General features: G+C 32.1%; 3 protein-coding genes and 1 pseudogene across 3 annotated transcripts; 2 read left to right on the top strand and 2 right to left on the bottom strand.

Annotated features, from left to right (window-relative positions):
* Nucleotides 1-2,791: 2,791 nt before the first annotated feature.
* On the bottom strand, nt 2,792-7,794 carry LOC128394607 (alpha-mannosidase 2-like). The gene is given in 5 exon segments (XM_053354952.1): nt 2,792-3,819; nt 3,822-3,959; nt 3,962-4,957; nt 4,960-6,729; nt 7,058-7,794. Coding segments are annotated over 5 exon segments (3,546 nt in total). The 5' UTR covers nt 7,347-7,794; the 3' UTR covers nt 2,792-3,466.
* A 4,882-nt stretch (nt 7,795-12,676) lies between these two features.
* On the top strand, nt 12,677-15,754 carry LOC128394862 (piwi-like protein 1; annotated as a pseudogene).
* A 2,430-nt stretch (nt 15,755-18,184) lies between these two features.
* Nucleotides 18,185-19,488, top strand: LOC128394787 (heat shock factor-binding protein 1-like). The gene is made up of 2 exons (XM_053355156.1): nt 18,185-18,534; nt 18,607-19,488. Exons 1-2 carry the CDS (start codon nt 18,439-18,441, stop codon nt 18,835-18,837), a joined length of 327 nt encoding a protein of 108 aa, XP_053211131.1. The 5' UTR covers nt 18,185-18,438; the 3' UTR covers nt 18,838-19,488.
* A 105-nt stretch (nt 19,489-19,593) lies between these two features.
* Nucleotides 19,594-24,296, bottom strand: LOC128394778 (titin-like). The gene is given in 5 exon segments (XM_053355146.1): nt 19,594-20,055; nt 20,130-21,153; nt 21,156-21,343; nt 21,424-23,725; nt 24,084-24,296. Coding segments are annotated over 5 exon segments (3,930 nt in total). The 5' UTR covers nt 24,172-24,296; the 3' UTR covers nt 19,594-19,727.
* Between the last annotated feature and the right edge of the window lie 550 nt (nt 24,297-24,846).

Raw genomic sequence — 24,846 nt, 5'->3', positions numbered from 1 at the left:
AAATTGTGATATTAATTAATTCATCAAAAATTCAAGAAAAAGAGTTATGATTACAAATCAAATTTAATTTTAATTGGTGAAACAGTTAAGTTGTATATCATCAAAAAATACACTAGAAAAATGCATGAGAAAAGGTTTCTCAATTCACTTCCTTGATATTTCACCGTGCCTATGGATTTAAAATCTATTTTTCCCATTTTTAAGTACGTTAGTCAACTATATTCAATCTTTTGAGTTCTTAGCCTGTATTCACCAACCGAGATCAAATCTGATTCCAGGTTTAAATCAGCTGATCTCAGCTTTTGTGTTTCACCAACCACGATCAAATCTTGATCTCGGATCAGAGTTGTTCGACAGTTTGATTCCGGAATTAAAAATCATGTTTCACCAACCCGATCAATTATCAGCTTAAATTGTTGTTTCACCAACCGAAATTAAATCAATTGATCTTAGAATCAAGAGAAAGTCAAGATTAAATTTTGATTTGACTTTTTTCTTTTTCTAATCTAACTCATTTTTCCGAATTTTTTAATGAATTGTTTATATCATATTGCTCTATTATTTTTCTACAATTTCGCTATGTAAAGAAGATTTTTTTCACAGAAAAGCTCAACAAAGATATTTAGAAAACTTGATCAGTGTAATCATATAACTTGTTAATTGTTTGAAATCAATCTTAATTTCAATCTTTTCCATAAACAATTAATTAATTCATCCACTTCAAATTAACTGTTTTTTCTAAAGAGAAATAATTTTTATTGTTGTAACTGTTGTTATGTTTGATGATCGTAGGAAAAAATTAATTAAAAATTAGGGATAAAAATGAAAAAATAGGGAAAAAAGACAAAAACACGACCTTTTAGGGACAATTTCTTAATTGAATTAATCATTTATATCATAAAAAAATACACTAGAAAAAGTTGTTCACAAAAGGTATCAAGCTTTCAATTAAGCCAGTTAGCTTATCCTATTCAACGAGTGTTTTTTCCGGACATCTCCCAAACGATGATTTTTTTCAGAAAAATAACTTCAAAACTGAATTTTCCAGAAAAATTATCTATTTGATGATATCTGATTTTATTTCTATGTCTAGGCGGAATTCCCTATTTAAATGGTCTTCATCCTTTAATTGGTGAAACAAGCTGTTGAACTCAACTGATTTGATCTCAGAGTTAAGCTTAATCTCTGGTGAATACAAGCCTAAGATTTGATTTAATTGTTTTTCAAAATTTCTTGGTTATATTTCCATGGAAGTTAATTGAATTCATATTTTGTGTCCAATTGCAATTAACTGATTAGTGAAATTTGACTGTTCCTATTTCCGTGTTTGATGAACTTTTACATTTATTATTAGATCAACTTAATCTCAGTTTTTTCATTGAATTTTCATCCGTTTTCTTTACAGAAAAGTATTCATCTCATATTCTTATCCCTTGGTCAATTTCGAGTGCAATTCATCACTAGATTTACTATTAGTATAATTTAAGTTAACAGTTCAACTCTGTCCAAAATAAAAATGTAAACATATTTACATTGTTTTCGATCGATCAGTTGATACCGAAACGAATTGTTTTGTCAGCAATGAAGTTTTATCTTTAGCCTTATTTATCGACACCATGCCTCAACAGTTCTTATTTGTTTTCAAAATTCAGTGTTCCGGCATTTACCCTGTTGTATTTAATGGATTTATGATTGCTCATAAATGAGAATGATTCGAAATCTTTCTTGAGGTTATTCTATGGGTTAACATCGTGATCGAGTTATCATTTGATCAACAAAGTTTTAGCCGAATGAGGTTTTGATTTCAAGGTTATTCTTCCGAAACTGGTTTACGCTTCAGATGTCGAACAAGTCAAACGCCGTCATTTCAACCACTACCAGAAGCACAGTTTTTTGCCTTAAACACAGTCACTTTTGCTATAAATAGTTTGACAATTTTGATGAAATATTTCATTCGAGCAAACATAAAACATTCGGGTGTTTATAACTTGAATGTAGTATAACTTTAATTTACTAAGTCGCAGCTAGATCATCAACTTTAAAAAACTATTATTTGATAGTCTTGGTTAAATGACGGCGATTTGACTTATTCAGACATCTGCGTATTGTAGTTTCGAGATATTAACTTGAAGATCAAAGGCTTTCATTCCGGTAAAACTGTTGATCAAATGAAAGTGTCTGATCCACGATGTTAACCCATACTAGGATAGCCCAAAATAAGTTTCAGATCATTCTGACACTTGACTAATCGCCGTCCATTTATTTAAATACAACGGAATTGGGTCGGAGCACTTTGGATATTTTTACCAAAACAAAATAAATTTTCTGTTAGCATGAAAAGTTGTCGATAAAATAAAATTTCATGATCTAAAACCTATCGTTGCTGAGAAAAAGGACCTAAAGTTTTAACTTCGAACTCGATTTTATCGAAAACCACTGATCAGATCAGAAAAAGATAAATATATTTGGACTTCATATTTTTGGCCCTACAAATACACAAAGTTCCAACTCTTAACTCAAAACTAAAATTTGGTGTACATTCTCCTTTACTATTAGTATAATTTCAACACAACAATCAACTCTGTCCATAAATTTAAAAAATGTAAACTTTAATTTTATTCCCACCTACGAATCAATTAACTACCAAACTAATTGTTTTGGCAGTTAACCAAATTCCCTAACTATTATACTTTTTATGACCATTCAATTTGTAATCACTAATATTATATCACAATTAAATTATTCGTGGTTAACAAACAATCATTTGAAATAAAATTGAATGAAACATTGATCAGTAATATGCATTGATTTTAATTATCATCTTATTTTACAATTAGTTACCTTGGCAATTGAATTAGTTGAACATGATTTTAATTTTCCAGTTATTTAGCTTTCATTAAATTTAATCATTTAAATTGTTAATAAATAATAAACATTTTCCAATGGGATTTGGATGGTTCAAGTGATAATGATACATTTGGATTAATATAAATAAGTCAATAAATAGATTGGTTAAATTGAGACTTTACAATTAACAAGAGTCCAAAATTACAGTTGAGACAATTATCGTTATTATTACATTGGTTGAATAATTTGTGTGTAATTTTGAATTAAACTTTGTAATTAGAAAAAAAGACCAGAGGAAAAGAAGAAAATTTCTTCTATTGTGATTTGATTGCTCGACAATTTATCTACATTCAGATTGTATCAGAAAAAGAATGAAGATTTTCAAGCTCATTAATTAGCTGAGAATCGCTTGTTTCGTAGCAATTTACTGAGTGTAATCGTTGGTACGAATTGATTGTGCTTGTTTTTTTTTTCAGAATATTAATTGCGATCCAATCAGGACAACGAACTTGACTTTCTAATCGTTCGGGACTTGTAATGATCTATTTTCATAATTGAGCAAACTTGTGAAAATTTATAATTCTTTTCAATTAGTTGTACCATTTATATTTTTCGAGGATCACGAAGAAGCAAATTGGATAATAAAAGTTGCTAATCTCATTGGTGTTAATCGTAATATATCAACAAATGATAAACCAGATTTAATCACTTTGAGACCAGTTAATGTTGTTTCTGTTAACTTTTTTATCCGATGTTGAGTAAATCTTGATGCAAGTGATGATTTTTCAACTGGACAAAGTTGATTGTTTTCAAACAATTGACGATTATCAATTTTACAAGTGAATCCTGGTCGATGGACAATTAACAAATTTGATTCGGAGGGTTTATCAAAATCATTTGTTCGGGGTAACGATCTAATATTGACTAGATGAAGATAACAAGGCATTGGTTTGTTTAAGAAAGTTAATTTGATGCTAATGATTTATCCTCGGTTCCATCGTCAGCGAAAACAATTGGAGGATAAATTAAATCAGTCAACAAATGAAACGAGAGTTGAGATAAATTTGGAATCTCTTGAGTTGAAGGTGAAGGTGAAGTTGATTTGAGAGTCACTTTTCCATCAGAGGTGGTAAGTTTTCCACAACAAGGAGAAATTTAGATCGCGTCAACTTATTATCGACAATTGATTCGCCTAAACCACGATAATCATCGTAAAGAGTCCGACGATCCAACATCATTTCGAGAATACCTTTAGATGGACTTGTGACACCTCGAGAGTGAGATGTTAATACAGTTAATCGGCTCGTTGTGTCTTCGATATAAGCTGCTGATGTCATTGGATAATAATTGGCAGGAATTCCGACATCATTGACAAACTTTCGACGAATCATTTGGTATCCATTTGAATCAGTGTAAAATATTGGACTATATTCTTTGCCGTTCAAGGAAGTTTCCTTATTATCTAAATCAGTTGAGATTCTCATAATTAGCTCACGATCTTTGTACTCTGAATTGTCAATATTTAGACTTAAATCAATTTCTAAAGCAGCACCAATAGGAGCTTTGTCATGATAAACACGGAAGGTGATGATTATACTGGAAGAGTGAGAGACAATCACTTCGGACATAGTTGGACCCTTAATAAGACGAATGATTGGAAATCGGTCATGAATATTGACCAGGTCATCATCCGCTGTTGGTTGAAACAAGTAGGCGCCAGAGTGAAAGGGGACAGATTTGTAAGCGTGTAAACTGACGTGCATTGAATGGCTCCATGAGCCCGATGAACTTTTGAGAAGTTTGGGAAAACCAGTTGACCGGTCAAATAGAACAGTTAAATGAGGTGTTGTCAGTTCAATATCATCTTTGAATAATTTGGGGAACACAAAAGTCGATCGAAATGTTGAATCACCTTCCATTGAATCAAGAGATCGAGTTTCACTTGAAGTATCATCCATTAAGATGAAAACTTGAGACTTTGCTGCAATATCTTGTCCTCTTGGTAGCATTTTGATAAGGTAAGTTTTCAATGAGAGTGCTGGTAATCGGCTCATGAAGATGATTTCAAATTCTCGGTCATCCAAGTTAAGACTACTGTTCCAAACTGGGAAACTTGAAAAGGAATCGTTTTCATTGTTTCTGCATCATGTAAAATGATAGCATCATGGCGACATTTTATTCTAATGGGAAACAGAATCTCTCTGGGATGGCTATTGAAGATGACAAGTTTTCGAGATGATTTATCAGGAACCGTAAGAGGAATATCATTTATCGGTGAGTCCCATGAAGATTGTTGTACAGTGGGGAAAAGGAATGAAGGAAAAACAGTCGATTGAACATTTCCTTTCTGAGAAGAAACTAGATATTGAACAGCGTGAACCATGACCCTGAAGGATTCAACGATGGATTGATGAAGTCGAAGACCATAATCTTGCATAACAAACTCTTTCGATGTTCCAGTGATGGCATCATGATGTTGGAAAAGACCCAAATTTTGACGAGCTGTGGTCAGAGATTTATAATCTTCAATGAATCTCTCAACAATTCCTTTGTTACGATCTTTTAGCTTAATAGTTCGAGCCAAGGAATATAAAATTTCAGCACTTCGAAGATAATGTTCCAATGATCGAGAGAGTGATTTCCAAAAAGGTCGCGTAGTAAAATATCCAGTCCAGTAAGATGGTCCAGCTCCCGAATAAATATCAGCATAGGGCATAAAGTCGCCCACTAGAGTCCAGTTTATTGCAGCCTTTGGATTACGAGAACCTCGAGTTTTGACTTCGTTGAAATAGTCGCTTAAAGTGCCAAAAGTTATTTGAGTCGAGTTAAACTTTTGTGGATTATCGTTGATATGATTCATGAGAGCGACAAAATTTTCTCTCTGTTGATCCCATTCGGTCATCTGATCGTATCTAAAGTCATCACCCAAAGGTATGAGGGCAACATTGTGCGTATACAGAGATGCGGTTCGACCATATTGACCGAGAAGAAGTCGAGCCTTTGAATCGACATTTTCATTCGAGATCACAGTAGAACGAGATTCCGATGCTTCGCCCATAATCCGGCGAAAATCAAATTGCAAACAAACATCATTCTCAGGTCCACAGGTATGTTTTATATTGTACAAAGCAAAAGGTGCAACATGACAAAGTGGAGGTTTGGATGAGGATAAAAGGGGATAAGTAAAATCAGCTGCTTGTTTCCACCAAAATTCAAGTGCTTGTTTCTCAGCTAATCGTTGTCTCCATCCAAAATGAATCCTTTGGATGACCATATGATGAAGCCCAGATGAGCTTAAAAAGGTTGGATAAGTACCACTGTGTCCAAATGGATCAACAGACCAACTATTATTTGGCGGTGAATCTAAGCCAAGATTGACTTTTAACCATTGATGACCTTCAATTAGTTGATCAATAATCGCATGATAATGGGCAATTGCTTCATCAGGCATAACCCATCCACCAGTAGTTATCTCCAATTGTCCACGGGCAATTTGATCTTTAACCATTTGACGAACAGTAGATGTAGAAGATAAATCTTTCCACCATCGAGCAAAAAATGATATTTCCGTCCACATGAAGGTAAAATCCCGATACTTATCCAATCGATCAACCATATTATTCAAGATATTAGATGTTGTTGTTAAATAATAACTTTCAAACGTTTTCAACCAACCAGGATCATTGTGTGAATGGGGGATGATGAATATTTTAAGTGGTTCACTTGATGGATCCTTTTTAGCCTCAAGGTATCTTCTCTCAAAGGTTTGATTCCAATAGAGACGAAATGATGGTTTAAAATTAAGATTCTCATAATGTTTACTCGTTAAAATGAGCTGATCATCAGAAATCTTCTCACTGTTAATTGTAATGCACTTTGAATCTGGATAAAGAAAAAGGAAAATGTAAATGAGGAAAATGTAATGTTAATATTTATGAGTTTCTCTCTCTCTCTCTATTATTGATGAGAAATAAAAAAAATCTCTCGTCTGGAACTGTGATTAATTATTGATTCTAATCAAAAGTATTTGTGATTGGTAACTAAATTACACTAATGGAATAGAAAGTAAATAGAAAAATCCATTCATAAAAAGTGCTTATTGGAAAAGGGTAAACAAGATTCTTAAAGGAAAACAAAATCTCTCGAGTATTTATTTTTTCTCTCATGATTTTCTAGAATCAATCATGTAGATAGAAGTTAATTAACTTACCTTGAAATAATGAGTAATTTGATTCTCTATTATCATAGACTAAATATTCAGTTGCTTCTTGTGGAGGGTCAACATTTTTACCGCCATGAAAGGTTTTCCGTTGTTGTTGTTGTTGTTGGAAGTAGGGAGAAGGTGATGATTTATATTCAGAATAACTTATCGGATGAGTAGGAATCGGACTTGGGCTCATAAAATTTGAATATAATCCAATTAGAAGACAGATAATTACGATTGAAAAAAGGAAGAGAAATTTGATTTTGAACCTTTTCATCAGTTTCAACATTTCCATTGGACTTGGTGAGAGATGATGAGTGTTTGTGTGTATGTATGGAAACACACACACACAGAGAGAGAATGAGAGAGAAGACAAAAAAATGATGATTAACAAAAATAAAACGCGAGATTTTTAACCAACCCAAATGAGAATCAGATTAACTAATCTCCATATGAGAGCAACAATGGTAATCAGTTGGATTGTTTCATACAATTAGAAAGATATGTAGAAGGAGTTAATTGTCACAATTTTTATCAAAACAAAGTGGTGAGATTAATCTATCCTTGGTAAATGAAATAAAACACAAGATTAACAATTGATTAAGTAATAAAATGGATACGAATTATGTTGTTGATGATTCACTAAATTTCAAGTCTTTTTCAAGATTTTGATGAAACATTGACAACACAAATGGAAAAATATCTTAACAGGAAAACAGAAGAAATGAAGAGAATTGAATGGATTAAGTAGAGATGTTAATTGATTGTATTGAGCATAACAACAATTTGACGATAATTAATGATAACAGACACAAGCAATTTAAAAAAGGAAACCATTTAACTGGATATTGATGAGTGAAGATCTCAATGTAATAGCAACATAAGAACCGAGGGAATCCACAACATTTTACTTCCAATGTTGTGATTGTTTAGAGAAATGGTGAACATTTTTATTCCCTTCTAACAATTAAATCAACAAATTGAACAGGTTGAAAGTGAAATTAAATGATGATCACAATTAGAAAGTTGGTTAATTAATTAGAATAAGATTATCAAAAGATTGGTGAGAGAAATAAGAAAAAAAAACAATCATGAGTCAGAAAAAAAGGAGAAAAGGAAAAAGCAACAACAAAGCAAAAGAAAGGAGAAAAAACTGACAGATCTTCCCTTTCTTTTTCTTTCTTTCTTTCTTTATCTTCCTCTTTCTCTTTCTCTTTCTCTTCCTTTAAGTTATTGTTTTCTCAATTAGCTGTTCACTGTAACTGTTGTAAATGTTGTCTGACAAGTTAACAGGTAAAAGGAACCAAAACAAGTACAATGAGGACTCGGGAGTAGGAGGAGGATGAGGATGAGAAGATGATGGATAAGGTTAGTGGTGGGTAAGGCGTGGAGAGGGTTTTGTGAGTGTTAGAGGTAAAAGGGAGAGAGAGAGAGAGAGAGAGGGAAACCTGAAAATGGAGAGAGATGAAAACGTCAACAGAAAACAGGGCGATTCTTTTTTTGTGGCCAAAAAGTGTAAAATTTTGACGGTGCGATGTTGATTGTAACAATCAAGCGAATAACAAAAGTTGAATCTGAATACAATTCATTGGAAAATGAAACTCACCGGAATGATGACCTCTCTCTCTCTCTCTCTCTCTCTCTCTTAACCATCAAGTTCAATCATCTTCTTTCATTGTGATTTCTTGATCTTCTTCCTTGATTGTGATTAAATTTGTTGCCTTATTAAAAACCATAAATCAAATCAATTCACTTGTTTATCATCTTAATCATGTTCATTGTTCATAACTGTTGATCCGATTTCCAATCAATCCAGTTGACTTCATCCCTTGAGTACTTACAATTCCAGGCTAATAATTATCATCACCATGAATTTAATAAGCAATTACAATCAGCTAATTATTGTCAAGGACTCAACTGATTAAAGGTCCAACCAAATGATTTCCACTAACAATCAACTAATTACATTTACGGTGGGAAAAAATTTACCTTTTTTTTTACCAAGTTGATAGTCAGCATGAGGTTAAGATATTGTTTGATTTAATTTCGTGATTCTCATTTGATTGTTGATCATAATTATCAATTGTGAACCTAAATGGTGATAATTTTTTTACCTTTTTTCGTTGATTGCGGAAGCTTAATTTCTGTTTCAATTTTGATTTAGTTCAAGTAAATAAAAAAAAATAACATCAAATTATTATCGAAACAAATTGAACTGGTTTTCAATTTAGATTAAATCAAACGTTGATTAGCTGATTCATTAACTTTTCTCATAATAATAACAACAAGAGTGTAGATTAACCAACTAATCCAACCTTAAGCAATTTATTATTAATAGATTCAACTGAAAATACACTAACCCTTGATTACTACAATTATCTACATTGATTAAAAATTGATTCTAATCTGAGACTAAGAGTAAAAAATTAGATTCTTGCCTGGCAATTAACTTGACCCGAACATTAGATGAGAAGCTAATTAGAAGTGAAATTGCAACAATTAACTGCACTTGAATCATTTCTCTGAATAATGGTCAGTAATGGTCATTTCATTTCTCTAATCAGTTCAATCAAGTTTTGGTTTATTGATTCTCAATCAGTGAAACTTATTATTAATACAATCTAGTCTCTTAAATGTTACATGTTTACTTGATAAACTAGATTATTGTTTCATGATGACAATCAATTGGCTCAATACCAAGAGAAAAATTAAAATAATCAACTTGATTTATTGTAATCAGAGAAACGATTGCCACAGCATTCGTAACAAGTGATTGTGATTAATTGTAAACAATTAAAACATTCATCACGAGTTGTAATTGTTCACAAGATACAAGGATTAATTTGATGTATTTCTTTGATAATGACGGATTATTGGACTATTAAAAAAAGGGAAAAGCAAGAGAATCAAATCAAAAAGCAATTTAATTGCTCAGAAAAAAAGTAATTGTGACAATTTCAGTGAATGAGAGTAAATAACCCAAATAATTGTGTTTATTTATTGATGTTTATTATGTGATTTCTGGTTTTTGATTGACAGATTTTTGGATCGTGAGTTTGAATGAGCTTCGCAATGATAATGATCAGATTTTGTGAAAGAAATGTTTCCAATCATAAGGATTCAGTTCTCGTGAAAAGTTTAAACACAACAATCAGTTGATTGTAACTCGAGTTCTGGTTGATATGAGTTAGAAAATTTTGACAAGGACTGTATTTATTACACAAATGAGAGCTTAAGGCTGAAGAGATATAGCTGGTCGTTATTATTGGTAACTCGATATTAATGCAACAGACTAATGAATAAAAACTTGGACACGATTTCCAAAAATTTCTCAGGTCTGAACTAATCCAACTACTAAAATAGCGATCCTGAGTAAAAGCTCATGAACCGGTCAATTTGAATTCACATGATTAAACTTTTTTTTAAGAAATTGAATTAATTTAATCCAATAGATGGCAACTCTGGAATAAGAATCGAGCCAACAGACTTGGGACGATCAAACAATCAATTGAAATAGATTTTCTTTTCGGTGAAAACTTTGTATTTCTAAAGTACATGGTAATTAATTTACTCGCCTAAATTGATGAACGAAATAGAAGTAGCTTAGACTCCGAGTTAAAATTCTTATAGAAAATGAGATAATAAATTTAATTAAAAATGAATTTGAATTTTTTTCAAAGCAGATACTTTCGAGTTCAGAGTTTTATTCATTCGATAACCTTAAGTAGACACCGATCGTCTTTTTGGCCTAAAATTAATGAGTCGAACAGCTCAACTTCTCAAGACTGAAGTTTAGTTACAAAGGTAAATACGAAATCGACTAAAAGTAATGAAAAGTTAATTAACTTGGACAATTGGTGTAAATGAGAATTCGTTGGGATCGGTGATGATTCTGAAATTGAACCATATCTTAGTTTAGATGGGTTGCTGTTAGTTTGGTGTTAATTGTGATAATTGACTATTATTATGAGGATGATGGTTAAAATTAAGGAAATTGTGTTTTGATTAACTTCCAATAGATTTTTTTTCTGGACAATTAATAGACTCACAAGTTTGAGGAGTTTAATTATTCAAACAATTTTAGGATAATAAGAGATTGAAGTTGACAATTAAATGTTTAGACAAGAAAAAGATGAGGATGATGATTAAAATTAAGGGAAATTGTATTTACCTTTTGGGATAAATCGTTGGTTAATTGTTGGTTTTGATTGAGTGATGGTGATGTTGATTGTTGTGTGGGTTGTAAGGGTGTTTTTTTTAACTGAATTGTTCAGTTTCGTCCAAATAGGAATTCATCGGGATCGGTGGTGATTCTGGAATCGGTTAATGGATTAATAGAGCTTGGGGTTAATTGTGATGATAATTGACTATTGCTGGCACCAGGCAATGATGTTGATTGATGTTGATTGAAATGATGAGCTGGTTTTTGTCGATTCTCTTTTCGCAACTGAGTAAACGATTCACATTGTGTATCATCTTCCTCTTTGATAATTGATTCTTCCCATAGAGACTTTTCTAGTGACTGTTTCTAAAATTTAACCCATAAATCAGGTGAATCTTTAATTGTTGATGTTAATCTAATTTGATTGGCACTTTTGGAACTAGATTCAGTCTTTGGCACATCGATTGGGTGAGTATCATTTAGTGATGACAATTGATTCTTTTGTGACTTTTCATGTTCCAATTGATTTGATGGTTCATTTTCATTTGATTCTTTTGTTTGATTTACTCTTGTTGTTAATGATGATTTACTATCAACCGTTGGTAATTTATCAATACAACTTGAACTGAATACCAGATCACTTTCGAAAAGTTTGTCAACACCATTTTGATCATTCCCTTCATTTTGACTAGACTTTAAATGGAAACCAAGTCCAGCGATCGAGGATCTGGACGTTTCTGCGATCTCACCAACCGAAAAACCAACACCCACATTGTTTTTAGGTAAACTGTCGAGTAGATCTTTGGTCGTTGCGTTATATTAAATTATATTTGAAATGATTTAACAGTGAAACTCCATAGGAGATAATTTATTATGAAATTTTGATTTTCCCAAAATTTTTTTATATGATTTATCAATGCAAAAAAAGATGATAAAAATTGCCTAATTTTCGAATTAAATTTGATAAAACTTTTCGAGGAAATTATCCTAAATATCATAGATTAGTTAAAACTTTTTCTGCAATTTAAATTAATTTTCGCAATTTTCTGACCTTTAAAGGTTCTAAAAGGCCACTTCGAAAATTTGATATCAAAATAAAAAGTGTATTTAGATCAATAATAATTTATCGAAATTAATATTAATAGTTTGATTTCGCTATATTTTATATCATTTCGTAGCTTTAGTGATTGATCTTTCAATTCTAAAATTTTTACCATTAACTAATTGTTAGTTTTCAAGAAATTACCCAAAGAGTGAATGGAAGCTAAAACGACATTACTTATGTGGATACCTAATAGTTCAGCTCCAGTGAATCTCATAAGAATGGCGGAAACATAATTTGGCCCTGGTTGTCGTTTTTCGTTGGAAAGTTTTACCTTTGGGAATTAAACTCATTTGTTTCCTCGAAATTTTTATCAACCTTGAATCAAATTTTGACGAATCATCAGTTTTAAGGTCACTAAATGGGTCAATCTAATGTAAGATCATTTCGTCTTGGAAAAAATTTGCAGAGTTTCAAACTTTGTCAAATTTTTTCATTAATATTTAAGATTTTCGAATTTATTTTTATTCTGGTTTTTTTTCTTATTCTAGTTGAATGGAAGGCAGACCGCGTGGAAGAAGAAGTAGTGGATCATCAGAACGTTCAACTTCCAGTCGACGATCGACATCAGGACCACCGAGAGATTTTCCAGCCGAAGCTCCAATTCGAACGATACCCGATAGGTTAGTTACGAAAGCCAATGAAATTGGTGTACCAGTTCATCTTTATAGCAATCACTTCCACACCAAAGACCAGCACCAAAAGATGTGATAATTTACGATTACCACATCGATTTTGAGCCGATTGTTGAAGCCTCCCGACTCCGTGGTAAATTATTCATGATAGTTTACCAGAACCGTGAACATTTTAATAATTGTTACATTTTCGATGGTGGTTCCAATGTTAAGGATGTCTGCTATTGGTAAAAATTTTTCGACAAAAGTGGTTCTATTTTTATACCCGAATATCAAGTTGAAGTTTGGTCTGGAATTTTAACCGCAATAAAAGAGCACGATGAAGGTATTCTGATGGTGGCCAATGTTTTGAATAAAATAATCCACTGAGAAACTGCTATCGATATTTTGGTCAGAATCTATCGAACGGATAGAAATCAGTTAAAGGAGAAAAGTCGTCGTGAACTTGCCGGTATTATTGTTATGACAAATTACAACTCGAAAACCTATCGAATTGATGATGTTATTTTCGATAAAAATCCAAGAACATATACTTTTGAGCGAAGAGGGGAGTCAATTCACTTCGAGATTATTATCTTGAACAATATCAGCAGCAAGTTAAAGATGAACATCAACCTTTACTTATGGTTCGACCAACCGATCGCCAGCAACGAGGTGGAATGAATAAGAATATTATCCCTCCAGAATTTTGTCTATTGACGGGAATCACTGAGTCTGAAACCTTTTAAATCAATTAGCGGTTGCTACAAAATTGGTTGTACAAATGTCCGTTAAAATGGGTGCCAAGGCTTGGGCTTTAGTTATTCCGATATTATTATTGAACATCTTTGATGATACATTTACCGTTTATTTAATTGTGATCTTATTTTTTTACTTTTTGCCAATACAAGCCTAAAAATGTAATGATGCTTGGCTTTAATACTTATCGAGATACGTCCTGAAGAGGTCATTCTGTTAGCGCTTTCGTTTGTAGTACCAATAGTGAAACAACTACCTGGTATTCAAGAGTAGATTATCATCAAAATAATGACGAAATGTCAAGCAATTTTATGACAAATTTAAAATATAAGTTGGATGATTTTTAAACTTGATTAATATTGATGATATTTTTGTACTGGGTGACAATTAAGTAACGCGAAACTTTTTCGGCCATAAAAGTTGTACCTTTGATAAGATCTTGATCAAATTTTGTAGATGTTTGGTCATGACAATAGGAAAACCAATGTATATATTTAAATTTAACAAGCGCGTCAATGCTCGATTCTATTTCTAAAGGAGAGATACGATTTCTATTTGGTCAGTCAATCCGTTAGATTTGGCACAGTTAATCCAACAATGTTCAACATGATCGCTGACGATACAGGCTGGAAACCCATTCATCATCAATCTTTGGCATATAAACTGTGTCATCTTTATTATTATTTCGCATTTACTTCTCTTTTTATCAAGGGAGCTATTTATGTACCAGCTCCTTGTCATTACGCTTTCAAATTAACTTTCAAATTAGAAAAATGAACCAAATGAAAAGAGAGAAAGAAAAAAAAACAAAATCAAACCTTTGAACTTTCAGAATGTTGCAGTTGAAGTTGCTCAAGTCTTCGAGCTCGAATCATAGCAAATTCATCGTCCATTCTCAATAACCAACCAATTAAACCAAAGAAATTACAACTAACCTATTCGGAAAGAAGGTTGCAATCAAATTTTGATATCTTATTTCTCAAAGTTAAATTAATAGTTAGAATTATGAAAAATACAGTGCGTACAACAAAATATCCCTACTTTTGACTCTTTATTGCTTGTAGGCCATTGGGTTGGTTTTTTTTCTTCGCAATTTTACAGAGAAAATGTGAAAGTTTTGTTTCGTTTTTGTTTGAAACTTTCCCGTGGAGCCGTTGATGAGTAGTGGCCTCCCAAAGTCGGAAAAGTGGTACATTTCGGTGGGGAAACTTTTTGGCCATTTAAAAGTGCAGAATTTTTCAAACAAACTGAGCTAATCAGCTTTTTGATCTGACTTTCCGTCCAGGAACAATCGATATATGTATAATTGTGTTAATTTAATTCATTATTATTATGATTGTTGCAATTATTATCAAAACTTTCATTGATTAACATAATAGAAGAAGTAAAAAAACATTAGCACTTTAATCAAATCGAATCCTTGGAAAACGATTGTTGTATTTACCCATAGGCACGAATGTTATTAAAAAGTTTTCTAGTGAATTAAAATCTCATCTAAGATGATCATCGTTAAACAACAATTAACATAATTGTAATGACTATTATTTAAGCGATCGTCTTAATCACGCCCAATGAAAGTGGAACTTAAGAAATTAAAAGTTCCTAGTTGAGTAGAAAGTAAAAAGTAAACAATCAATTCTTATGTAATTATGATGATAATCTAAATATGGTTATTACAATTGAAAGTTAATTGTTGCAAAAAGGGGGTAGAGTTTAATTGTGATCATCATATGATTTTTAATATGAATGGATTTAAATCTCATTGTTAAAAAAGTCAATGGGAAATTTTCCATAACAATTAAATCCCACATTCGATTAGATTTTTTTAATTCTTAACAATTTGATTGATCTTTTTGATCCTCCAATTGTTTTTTTTTCATTATTATTCATATTTATTTAACCTTGATTGTTGTAAGAAAATCAAAATTTATTGATGTTTAATCATTGATTAGATTTTCTTAACCATTTTAGCCACAATTAACTTTCTTGGTTAATTAACTTTTCAATGATTTAATTTCATTTGATTGATTGATTTAATTGATTTTTGGTCATAAATTATCACTGATGATAATCATTAGATTGACCATTGATATTTTAATGGTTAACTAGTTATGAGTTTTGATTGTTAACTTTAATTTTAATGATTAAGCAAATCGAGTTTTCTATTAAATTTTGTAATTGTAAAAAATGAAGATCTAAATGATTAGATAATTAGTCGATTGTTATTAAATTGTGGCAGCAACAATTAAAGAGTTGGTTGAAAAAAAAGACAAGGCTAAATTTACCTGGAAATCAATATTTAATTAACTCTCCCAAGTTAATTACCACGACAATCAATCAATAATAATTTAAACAGTGAAACAAAATGATTAAACACAATTGATCATAACTAAATTGTGACGATTGTTGAAAGTGTGAACACTGTATCAGATTAATTACTGATTAAATTGGATTTATAATTATCCAAGATGAAGAGGTCAAGATCTTAACTGATTGAACAATTAAAAGACAATTAAATGACATTATTATTATTCTAATTGTGACCAACCTCTAGAGTGATTTCGATAACAATTAACATTGAGAATCTTATGTAAATATCTATGGAGATGATTAATGTTCATTAATAATATTACCAAATTGTAAGGCGTAAGTTTTAATTTGATTTGAAAAGTTTTCTCAAGGTTGATTGTTAGGGACCAACCATGTGATGATTAACTAACTTAAATTAACTACCTTGAATAGGTTTAGTTATAATCAAGGTTAATATGTTTGGAGAGAAAAAAAAATTAATTCGATTTTTTCTCTCTATCATCAATCGTTACCTAGGAATAGATGAAAATCGTTTGAACGTTTCGATAAACTTTCCAGAAAGTAATTAAATTTTCTATGGAGCTTATATTAATACTTTCAATCAAAATCAAAATCAAAAATCTAAATCATTTTCTTTTTACAATTAAGGTCATCTACGAAAAGGGAAATTTGATTTAAGACAAAAATAGTAAAAAAAAATTAGATACAATGAGAGGCGATTGAATATCAATCGTAGTACAAGTTTGAGTATTAAAAAAAAAGAAATGTTTATTGATTGTTGTTAATTTCTTGTGGTTGGCATTGTTCAATTATCTTGATTGTTGATTGTAAATATCAAATTTAGTGTTAAATGTATATAATTATGATTAGATGTTTCTGGAATCTGAGAAGATGAAGAAAAAAAAACAACAACAACAATAACAGAAAAAAATAAATCGCCTTGAGGCTTTGGTTTCGTTAGGAATCAAAGGTAACCACAGGAATTGGGATGATGATCAGGGAGGATGAAGAGGAAGATGATGATATGATGATCAAGGGCTAACTTTAGGTTTTTTTGCTTCTCTTCGTGATGTGAAAGGGTTTTAATATGTTAGAAGTTGAAATGACGTTCGAAAGGCGTAAACAATTGGAAATAAATGAATGAAGCTCAAAATGGTATCACGATTAATAATAATGGCGATGATGATAATTATGATATGTGGCCAATCCTGTTCTGTGGGTAAAAAAAAAATCAACAACAACAACAAGATGATGATGATGATGATGTTGTTGTTGGCGATAAGAAGATGAAAGAGTTAAATTGTTAAGAGGGTGTTGGCTAATGATGATAAGTTGTAAGTCAATTTACGATGATAATTGACCTCGACTCATTTTCGTATATAAAGGCATCGATAAGTTGGTTAGAATCATCAGTTTCGTTCTCAAGCTAAACAAACCAACTCCAAAACTTCAAAATCTTCTTTTGCTTTTGCAATCAAACTTCAACCCCCAACAAATCAACCAAAATGAATTCACTTGTAAGTATTTTCATTAGTCGATTATCAAAATTGTTTGAGAATCAAAGTTAATTTAATATCTTTTTGGTTTCACTTTCCTATTCTTTAGGCTCTTCTCCTCATTGTTGCCTTAATCGTCGCCGCCGCTGAGATGGCCTACTCCCAATACTATGCTGCCCCAGCCTACGTCGGCTATGGTAGCTACGGATACGCCGCTCCAGTCTATGGTGGATATGGTTATGCCCCAGCCGCTTACGCTTACTACAAGAAATAGACTCGATACTATCATGGTTAATCTGGTTTATCTCCTTTGATCGATTTCCTCGGTGTAAAAACAGTTTTTCTAATCATGGTTACCTTTTTTTTGTTTCTTCCGTCGTTGTATGTTAATTTCCTACAGATCAATTTTTACAATTAATGGTTAGGCTTTTGTTAATTACTTTTCTTTAGCATTTTCTGTCCTCTCTGTCTCTCTGTTTCCTGCCTTAATTACATTTGTTAAAGTTCAAAAATGTAATCAAAAACTTCAGTCAGTTGCATTAAAAAAAAGTCATTTTTTCGAAAAAAAAAACTCGATGTTTCTTATTTTAATTAACGCGATTAATCAAATAATCAACTAATCAATTCAATTGAAATTGGAAATCGTTTGATGCCATCTGGTGAGAATCAATGTTAACATTATTTTCTTTTTTTGTCTTCATTCAGATTTAAAGAAGATTTTATTTCTGTTTGATTAATTAATTTTTCTAATTAATTAACTCTTATTTACACAGGATTGTATTTTCCTAATTGTTGATTCGATAAGTTGTGACAATTTAAGATTTGGATAAAGTCTTTTTTTTATCGATCCTAATTTTCATTGGATTGTTTACAATTCCATTTAGAGCTTTTGTTTACTATTCTCTTTGATTGTTGATTTGTTTTCTTTTGATTCTTTATTCATTATGGATTCTGGATCAGCTCAAAATCCGCCTAAAGGTGAACATAATGTTGTTGGTGCTCAACCAGACATCAAAGATGTCGGTGATGTTGCTAATTTCGTAAGTAAATTACCCTTTCTATTTTCTAGATGAAACTAATTATCAGTTGTGATTTGTTTTTCTTTCTCGAAGGTTCAAACATTATTGTTACAAGTACAGGATAAATTCCAAGTGATGTCCGAACAAATATTGAACCGAATTGACGAGATGGGCCTTCGAATCAATGATCTTGAACAAAATTTAAACGAAGTGATCCAACAAGCAGGAATCTCCGATGAAGTGCTCAATAGTTCATCTGGTCAATCACAACTGACCAAAAGTAATTCAATTGCAACAGATAAACCATCTAAACCAACCAGTTAAAAGGCTTAATTGTTGCTCTGATATCTCTTCATCATGGTCACCATCGTTTACAATGGTCACTTTTTCTTGACCTTCATCTTTAAAGTACCAATGAAAACAAGATATGGAAGTGAAACTTCAACAATCACTTTGCTCAAATCAACTAAATACTATTGAATCGCAACTAAATTAGTGACACAATTATCAAGCAAATATCTTCTATTCAATTTCTTTTTTAATCAATGAACAGTTTAGACTGTTTGTTCATCACAAGCTTACAATTTAAATCAACACAATTCCAGATTCCAGGAAAAGCAACAAATTAGTTGATTGCACAACAAACGAATGATTAATGTAATCCGATGTTTTCTGATCTCAAAAGTTTTAATTAGTTTAAATTATTTGTTCGTACAGAGAATCCGATAGTCTTCCAGGAGCTTATCAATTGTTCATCGTTTCTCTTTACACAATTATTAATCATCTAATTATTTGGGAATTAATTTATGTCCACTTAACAAGAATCCTAAATTATGATTTGATTTTGTTAATTAGAAATGATTATTTTATTTTTACTAAGCAAATCGTTTTTTTTATGTTACAGTTATTGGTGAAATTAAAAAGATCACAACAATTAAGCAATTTGATCAATAAAAAAACTACAATTTAAACGAATTCTTTTTTTTTGAAAATTGTTATTACGACTTTTTAATTATTCAGTATGCATTTTATGTAATTTATCAGCAATTTACAGCAATCGATTAATAGATTGTAAGATGATTGGTGTCCATAAGTATGAATTTATTTTTGTTTAAGGTTACAATTAGAGGATTAAAAGACGAACCAAGGAAGGCAAGAGATCTTCTGTAAAGGGGATTTTTAGAAATATGAAAAAAAATCTGGGAACAGATTGATTAGAATTTAAAGTCCTTATATTTCTTATTAGATTTGCTTGTATCTTGTGTCTTCTTCCTTTTCTGTCTCGCTGCGTGTTCAGCTACCATGTCACTAAGGTCTTCTTTAGCTAAATGAGCTTGTTGCTGTTCATTATATGTTTGCTCATATTTAGCAGCTAATACAGCAGCGGGCAACTCTAATTCCTCTGGGTTTAAAGTGCGTTCGACTCCTTGACTTTTCTTTTGTCCATTCAAATCGTATACATGAGTTGATCCCATCATTTCTTTTCCTATTCTGTCTGTTTTCTTCTCTGGTAAAACTGTGTATAAAGCGGGATTCTCATTGCTGAAAGAGAGAGAAAATTAGTTTAAATAAAATTGACAGTAAATATAGTTTACAGTCTATAACGAAATACAAACCTTTCCATTTCGGCTTCGATCTTTCGCTTTCTTAATTCAATAATATCTGGAGTTTCCATTCCATTAGGAACCGATGCAAGACCCGATGGGGTAGCCAGTCCTTCAGATGGAGTTGCGATGCCGCTCTCATCACCTTCTTTACCAGTGGGCCTATCGCTACGATCTCCATCATCTTCATCTCCTTCATCTTCTTCTTCTTCTTCCTCCTCTTCTTCACTTTCCATTTCACCCCAGAACGATTTATCGACTTCTTCTTCGGCATTTGTACTATCTTGGGCAGTGCTTAAACCAAACACATCACCATACAATGGACGACCATACTCATCGACAGGAGGTTTACCCCAACCACCAGCATGATAACCAAACGAGCATCCATCAGGTATCCTGGCATTAAGTCCAGGAATCTTCAAATTAGGATAAGAAGGAGGTGGTCCATATCTTTGCATTGCAATTAACCATGGAGGTGGACATTTTTGAGCGTTAGGTCCAGTGGGCATTCCAAGGGCTACTCTCAGATCGACACTCAAATCACCAGGTTTTTTCTCTTTGAGTCTTGTTTCAAATTCTTTACCTTCATAATAGATATCTCCATGTATTGTCATTTTTGGTTTGGTTTGCCATTTAAAGAAAGCATCATGAAGCTTTTGATAATCAATATCAATTTTACCCAACTTAGGTCGGATTTTTTCCCGCTGTTTAGTTTTCAGAGACTTAGCATCCTCCTTTTCTTGTAAAGCTTGTCTCATCTCCATGATTCCTGTTTTTCTAATGAACTCAGGTAACTTGAATGGAGGTTTTTCAAATCCTCTTTTACCTTGCAGATATTTACGTTTGTAACACCAATGACGAGGCACTGGAACTGAGTTTCTAGTAGATTTAAGGTGAAGAAGTAAAAGTGGATCCTTAGCCGTAACATCGTGCATTTCGACCAATTCAGGATGTGATACTTTCTGTTTAAGGTCAGCAACTGTCATCCTTGTTAATTGTTTCAGCTTTCGCTTTGAAAGTTTTGGTTCACCGTCATTTTGTCATCCTCTTCTTTCAATTCTAATTCAACGGGTTTCTTTCTTTCGAGCATTTTCTTTGCTGGATCAGTAATTTCGCTATCATCATTATTTGACTCAATGTTACTGTTGTCACCTCCTTTGAACTTTTCAAAAACTTTCACATATTGGAAATAAATTGGATCCCGGACGACTTCATCTTCCACATACCTGTAAAGATGAAAATCAACATTAGAAACAAAATTTAATAGTAAAATTAAAATAAAAACAATAGAAACAATTTTACTTACTCTATTTCAACATCATCATCTTCATCATAATCTAGAGAGTTTCCATTCTCTTTTGTTGTTGACGCTTTAGCTCTTTCAGCTTTCTTTTTCTTCTTTCGCAGCTTTTTCTTGGCATTTTTGGATAACTTTTGTTTGGGTTCAGTTTCTGTTTTATCAGATGATTGTGTCTCAATCGTAGATGGAATGACAGGAGTGTCTTGTGAATCGTTAAACACTGAAACATTCATGTCGCTAAAATCTTTTTCATTGTCTTCTTGAGAGACTTTCTTTTCAATCGATGGTTCTTTCACTTCAATGGACTGTTCTTTCACTTCAGGAGAGGAATAATCATTTGGTTCAGAAGCACTAGAAAAATCGATTTGATTTTGATTAGTGGTGATGTTTGAATGAAAACCAATATTAGTGTCACTTTGAACTAGTTCAATTTTTGTCTCGCTACTTTCGGATCTTCTTTCTAAGTCAACACCATCATCGGTAGCTTTAATTTCACTGGTTTCTGGTTGATGAGCATCGGCGCCAAGTTCAATAGTGCTACTGGATGTTTGTTCAACTTCACTCAATTCTCTTTCATTAATAACAGAATTTGGCTCCTGTTTTTCAGAAATAAATTCCAAATTTTCGCCATCTTGTTCAAGTTTATTTTCTGTTATCAAATCTTCCACGTTTTCGATCTGATTGACATTGGTCTCCATTGCACCTTCTTTGTCCATCTCTGATTGTTGATTTTGTTCTTCCCTAGAAAATAATGTTGTTTCTTGTTGATCATCTAAATTGGGTATTGGTTCATATTCCTTTTCTTCTTGAAGATTATCACCTTCTAAGTTGAAATGATCTAAAGTCGGTCTAGTTGTTTCATAATCTTCAATAGGTTTTGAACTCATATCAAAACAAGATTCAGGTATTATTTTTTCTGTTTGTGATGTGAGTACGGGTGCAGATTCAATTTCACCCTGAAATTGTCGATCGAATTCTCGTTCAATGTCTTTAACACACGTTGGTTCGGGTTCCACTTCAGGTTGATACTCAGGTTCAGGTTCAAACTGTGGCTGATGTTGATACACGGCTTGTGACTCTGGTTCAGGTTCTACTTCGGGCTCTAATTCAGGTTCAGGTTTCGATTCTAGTTCTGGCTCAGGCTCTGGTTGTTGTTCTGGCTCTGGTTCTGGTTCTGGTTCTGGTTCTGGTTCTTGCTCTGGCTCTGGCTCGGTTTGATGAATAGTTTCAGGTTCAGCATGCACAATAGGTTCAGTGGATTTTATAGATTCTAAAACAGGTGAAGACTCTTCATGAACTTTTTGTGACAAATCGGTTACTGTACAACTATCTTCATTCAGTGAAGAAGTTTGTTCAGGTAAATTTTCATAATCTTTACTAAGATCGGCGGCACTAGAGTCAACTCGTTGATTTGCTTTCAAAGCTTCATGTAAAAGATTTTCCAAATCAAATATAGCCTTTTGAGGTGTTTCATGTCCTTGGTTGTCATCAGGCTCATCATGGATCATTGGGTCTTGTGGTTGATCCATAGAAACCGCGGGAGAATTAGAATTTAAAGGTTGTTTTATCGGTGAAGTGTTAGCCGATACTTCACTTGGGCTTTGATTCATGGCTTGCAAATCTCTGACATTGGACTTTTGGTTAAACGATAAGTTAGATGATAAATCAATCGAAGATGACTGCAATGGTTGATCCATTGATTGATTGGATGTACTCTGAATATGAGGACTATTACCAAAATAGTGAGCAGAATCGTCACTGGGCATTTTAATGTGCGAAGATTCAATTACTGAAGGTGTTATATGCATGTGAGATGGCGGTGAATGGAAATGATGACCATGGTGAACTTGATGTGTCTGATGTGCTTGGTGTGTTTGATGATGAGATTGATGTGACTGGTGAGTTTGAATAGGTTGATGGGTATGATGAGTTGAGAGTTCAATAGGCGATGAAAGTGAATTTACTTGACTTGAAAAATTTAAAGGTAAATCATCGTGAGGCATAGGAGTTGGCGCAAAACAAGGTTGAATTGAAATAGATGAAGGAGAAGGTGAAGTGTGTTGAATATGGCCACCTAATTGTAATTGATGTTGATGTTGTTGTTGTTGTTGATGAAGTTGATGCTGATTTTGATTGATATAATAACTAGATCCACCATGTACCAAACCAGGTTGACCAATGGTTGGTTGAACAGTGGGAAGAGACTGAGGGGGAGGTTGTTGCACTACATTGAAATTTGCCTCTTCTCGGATTCGCGCTTGACTTGAATAATAATCGAGTAATCTCTTGATTAAATCAGCTTTTAAACCTAAAAAACAACAAGAATAAGAAGACAAAAAAATGTGAGAATTTTCTTTAATAGAAACAAAATAAATTGATTAAATTAAGAGAAGGAAAGAAAAACGAAAACAAGATTGAGATAGAGAAAGAAAAACAGTAAAAGTGGGACAGTTTTTCTCTATTCCATAAAACAGTTTAAAATCTTGTCACAACAAATTATCGATAATCAATAATCACAACATAATTTATTTAACTAAATACGACACAATAATAATCAGAAAAGAAACAATAACGATGTTAAAATAATGATTCACTCAAATAATTAATCAATGAAAATGAAAAAAAAAAGAAAACACGAGAAAAGATAAAATAAAAAAAAGACTCACCGTTTAATGGTAAACCAAAATTTGAAAGTTTCTCCTTCAGGTCAACTACTCGTAATTTCTTAAGCGCTGTCGGTGTCATAGGTTCCATTGTGAATTAATTGATGAAATTGAAGTCAAAAGAAGAAGAAAAAAAATTAAATTAAACAATTTAAATTAAGATAAAAATTAAATCAACAAATTGCGACATGAAAACATGAAAAAATTTCTTTCTTCATCTCGATGGTCCATCTGGTGTTCGCTCTTTAGAAACTCGAAGCGGTAAAATCAAAATTATTCTAAATAAACGTGACCCATTTAAGAAAAATTAATAAACAGAGAATTAAATTAAATGATGACAATTGATTGCAATTAAATTTAACCAATTCAATTTATCAAAATCTAAATTTTCTATTGACGGAAAAAAGCAAAAAAAAAATATTCTGTTAATCGGTCAATGGGACAATTATTGTAACATCATCAGTATGATAAAGATGTTGATCTTAATCTGTGAGATGAACAATTTATTTCAAAGGTTAACAATTAAATTCTAACATAAATTGTAATACAATTAAATAATCAAAGGTAATTAAAAAAGTGATCAAATGATTTAAATACTAACCTGAATATTATTTTTTTTTCCAAAATCTCTTTTATTGGATTAACACAAAGAAAGTGAATAGAAAAGGTTTTCTTTTCCTAATTGTAGTTTAGTGATGTGTCATTTCTGATTGTGATTATCTGGTTAATTTGAATCATTGGATTTTCACTGAGGTTAATTTTTCTC

The sequence above is a fragment of the Panonychus citri genome, unplaced genomic scaffold (assembly GCF_014898815.1).
Source record: "Panonychus citri isolate SS breed McGregor unplaced genomic scaffold, ASM1489881v1 Contig00140, whole genome shotgun sequence".
In the NCBI taxonomy this organism is placed as follows: Eukaryota; Metazoa; Arthropoda; class Arachnida; order Trombidiformes; family Tetranychidae; genus Panonychus; species Panonychus citri.
Note: the sequence above shows the minus strand (reverse complement) of the source record. Positions and strands in the feature narration are given on the sequence as shown.

Bases quoted from the DNA above. Each gene is read 5' to 3' on its own strand.
- LOC128394787 (XM_053355156.1), top strand. From the start codon at position 18,439: ATGGATTCTGGATCAGCTCAAAATCCGCCTAAAGGTGAACATAATGTT. The intron at 18,535-18,606 runs GTAAGTAAATTA...TCTTTCTCGAAG, and splicing joins TCGGTGATGTTGCTAATTTC to GTTCAAACATTATTGTTACA.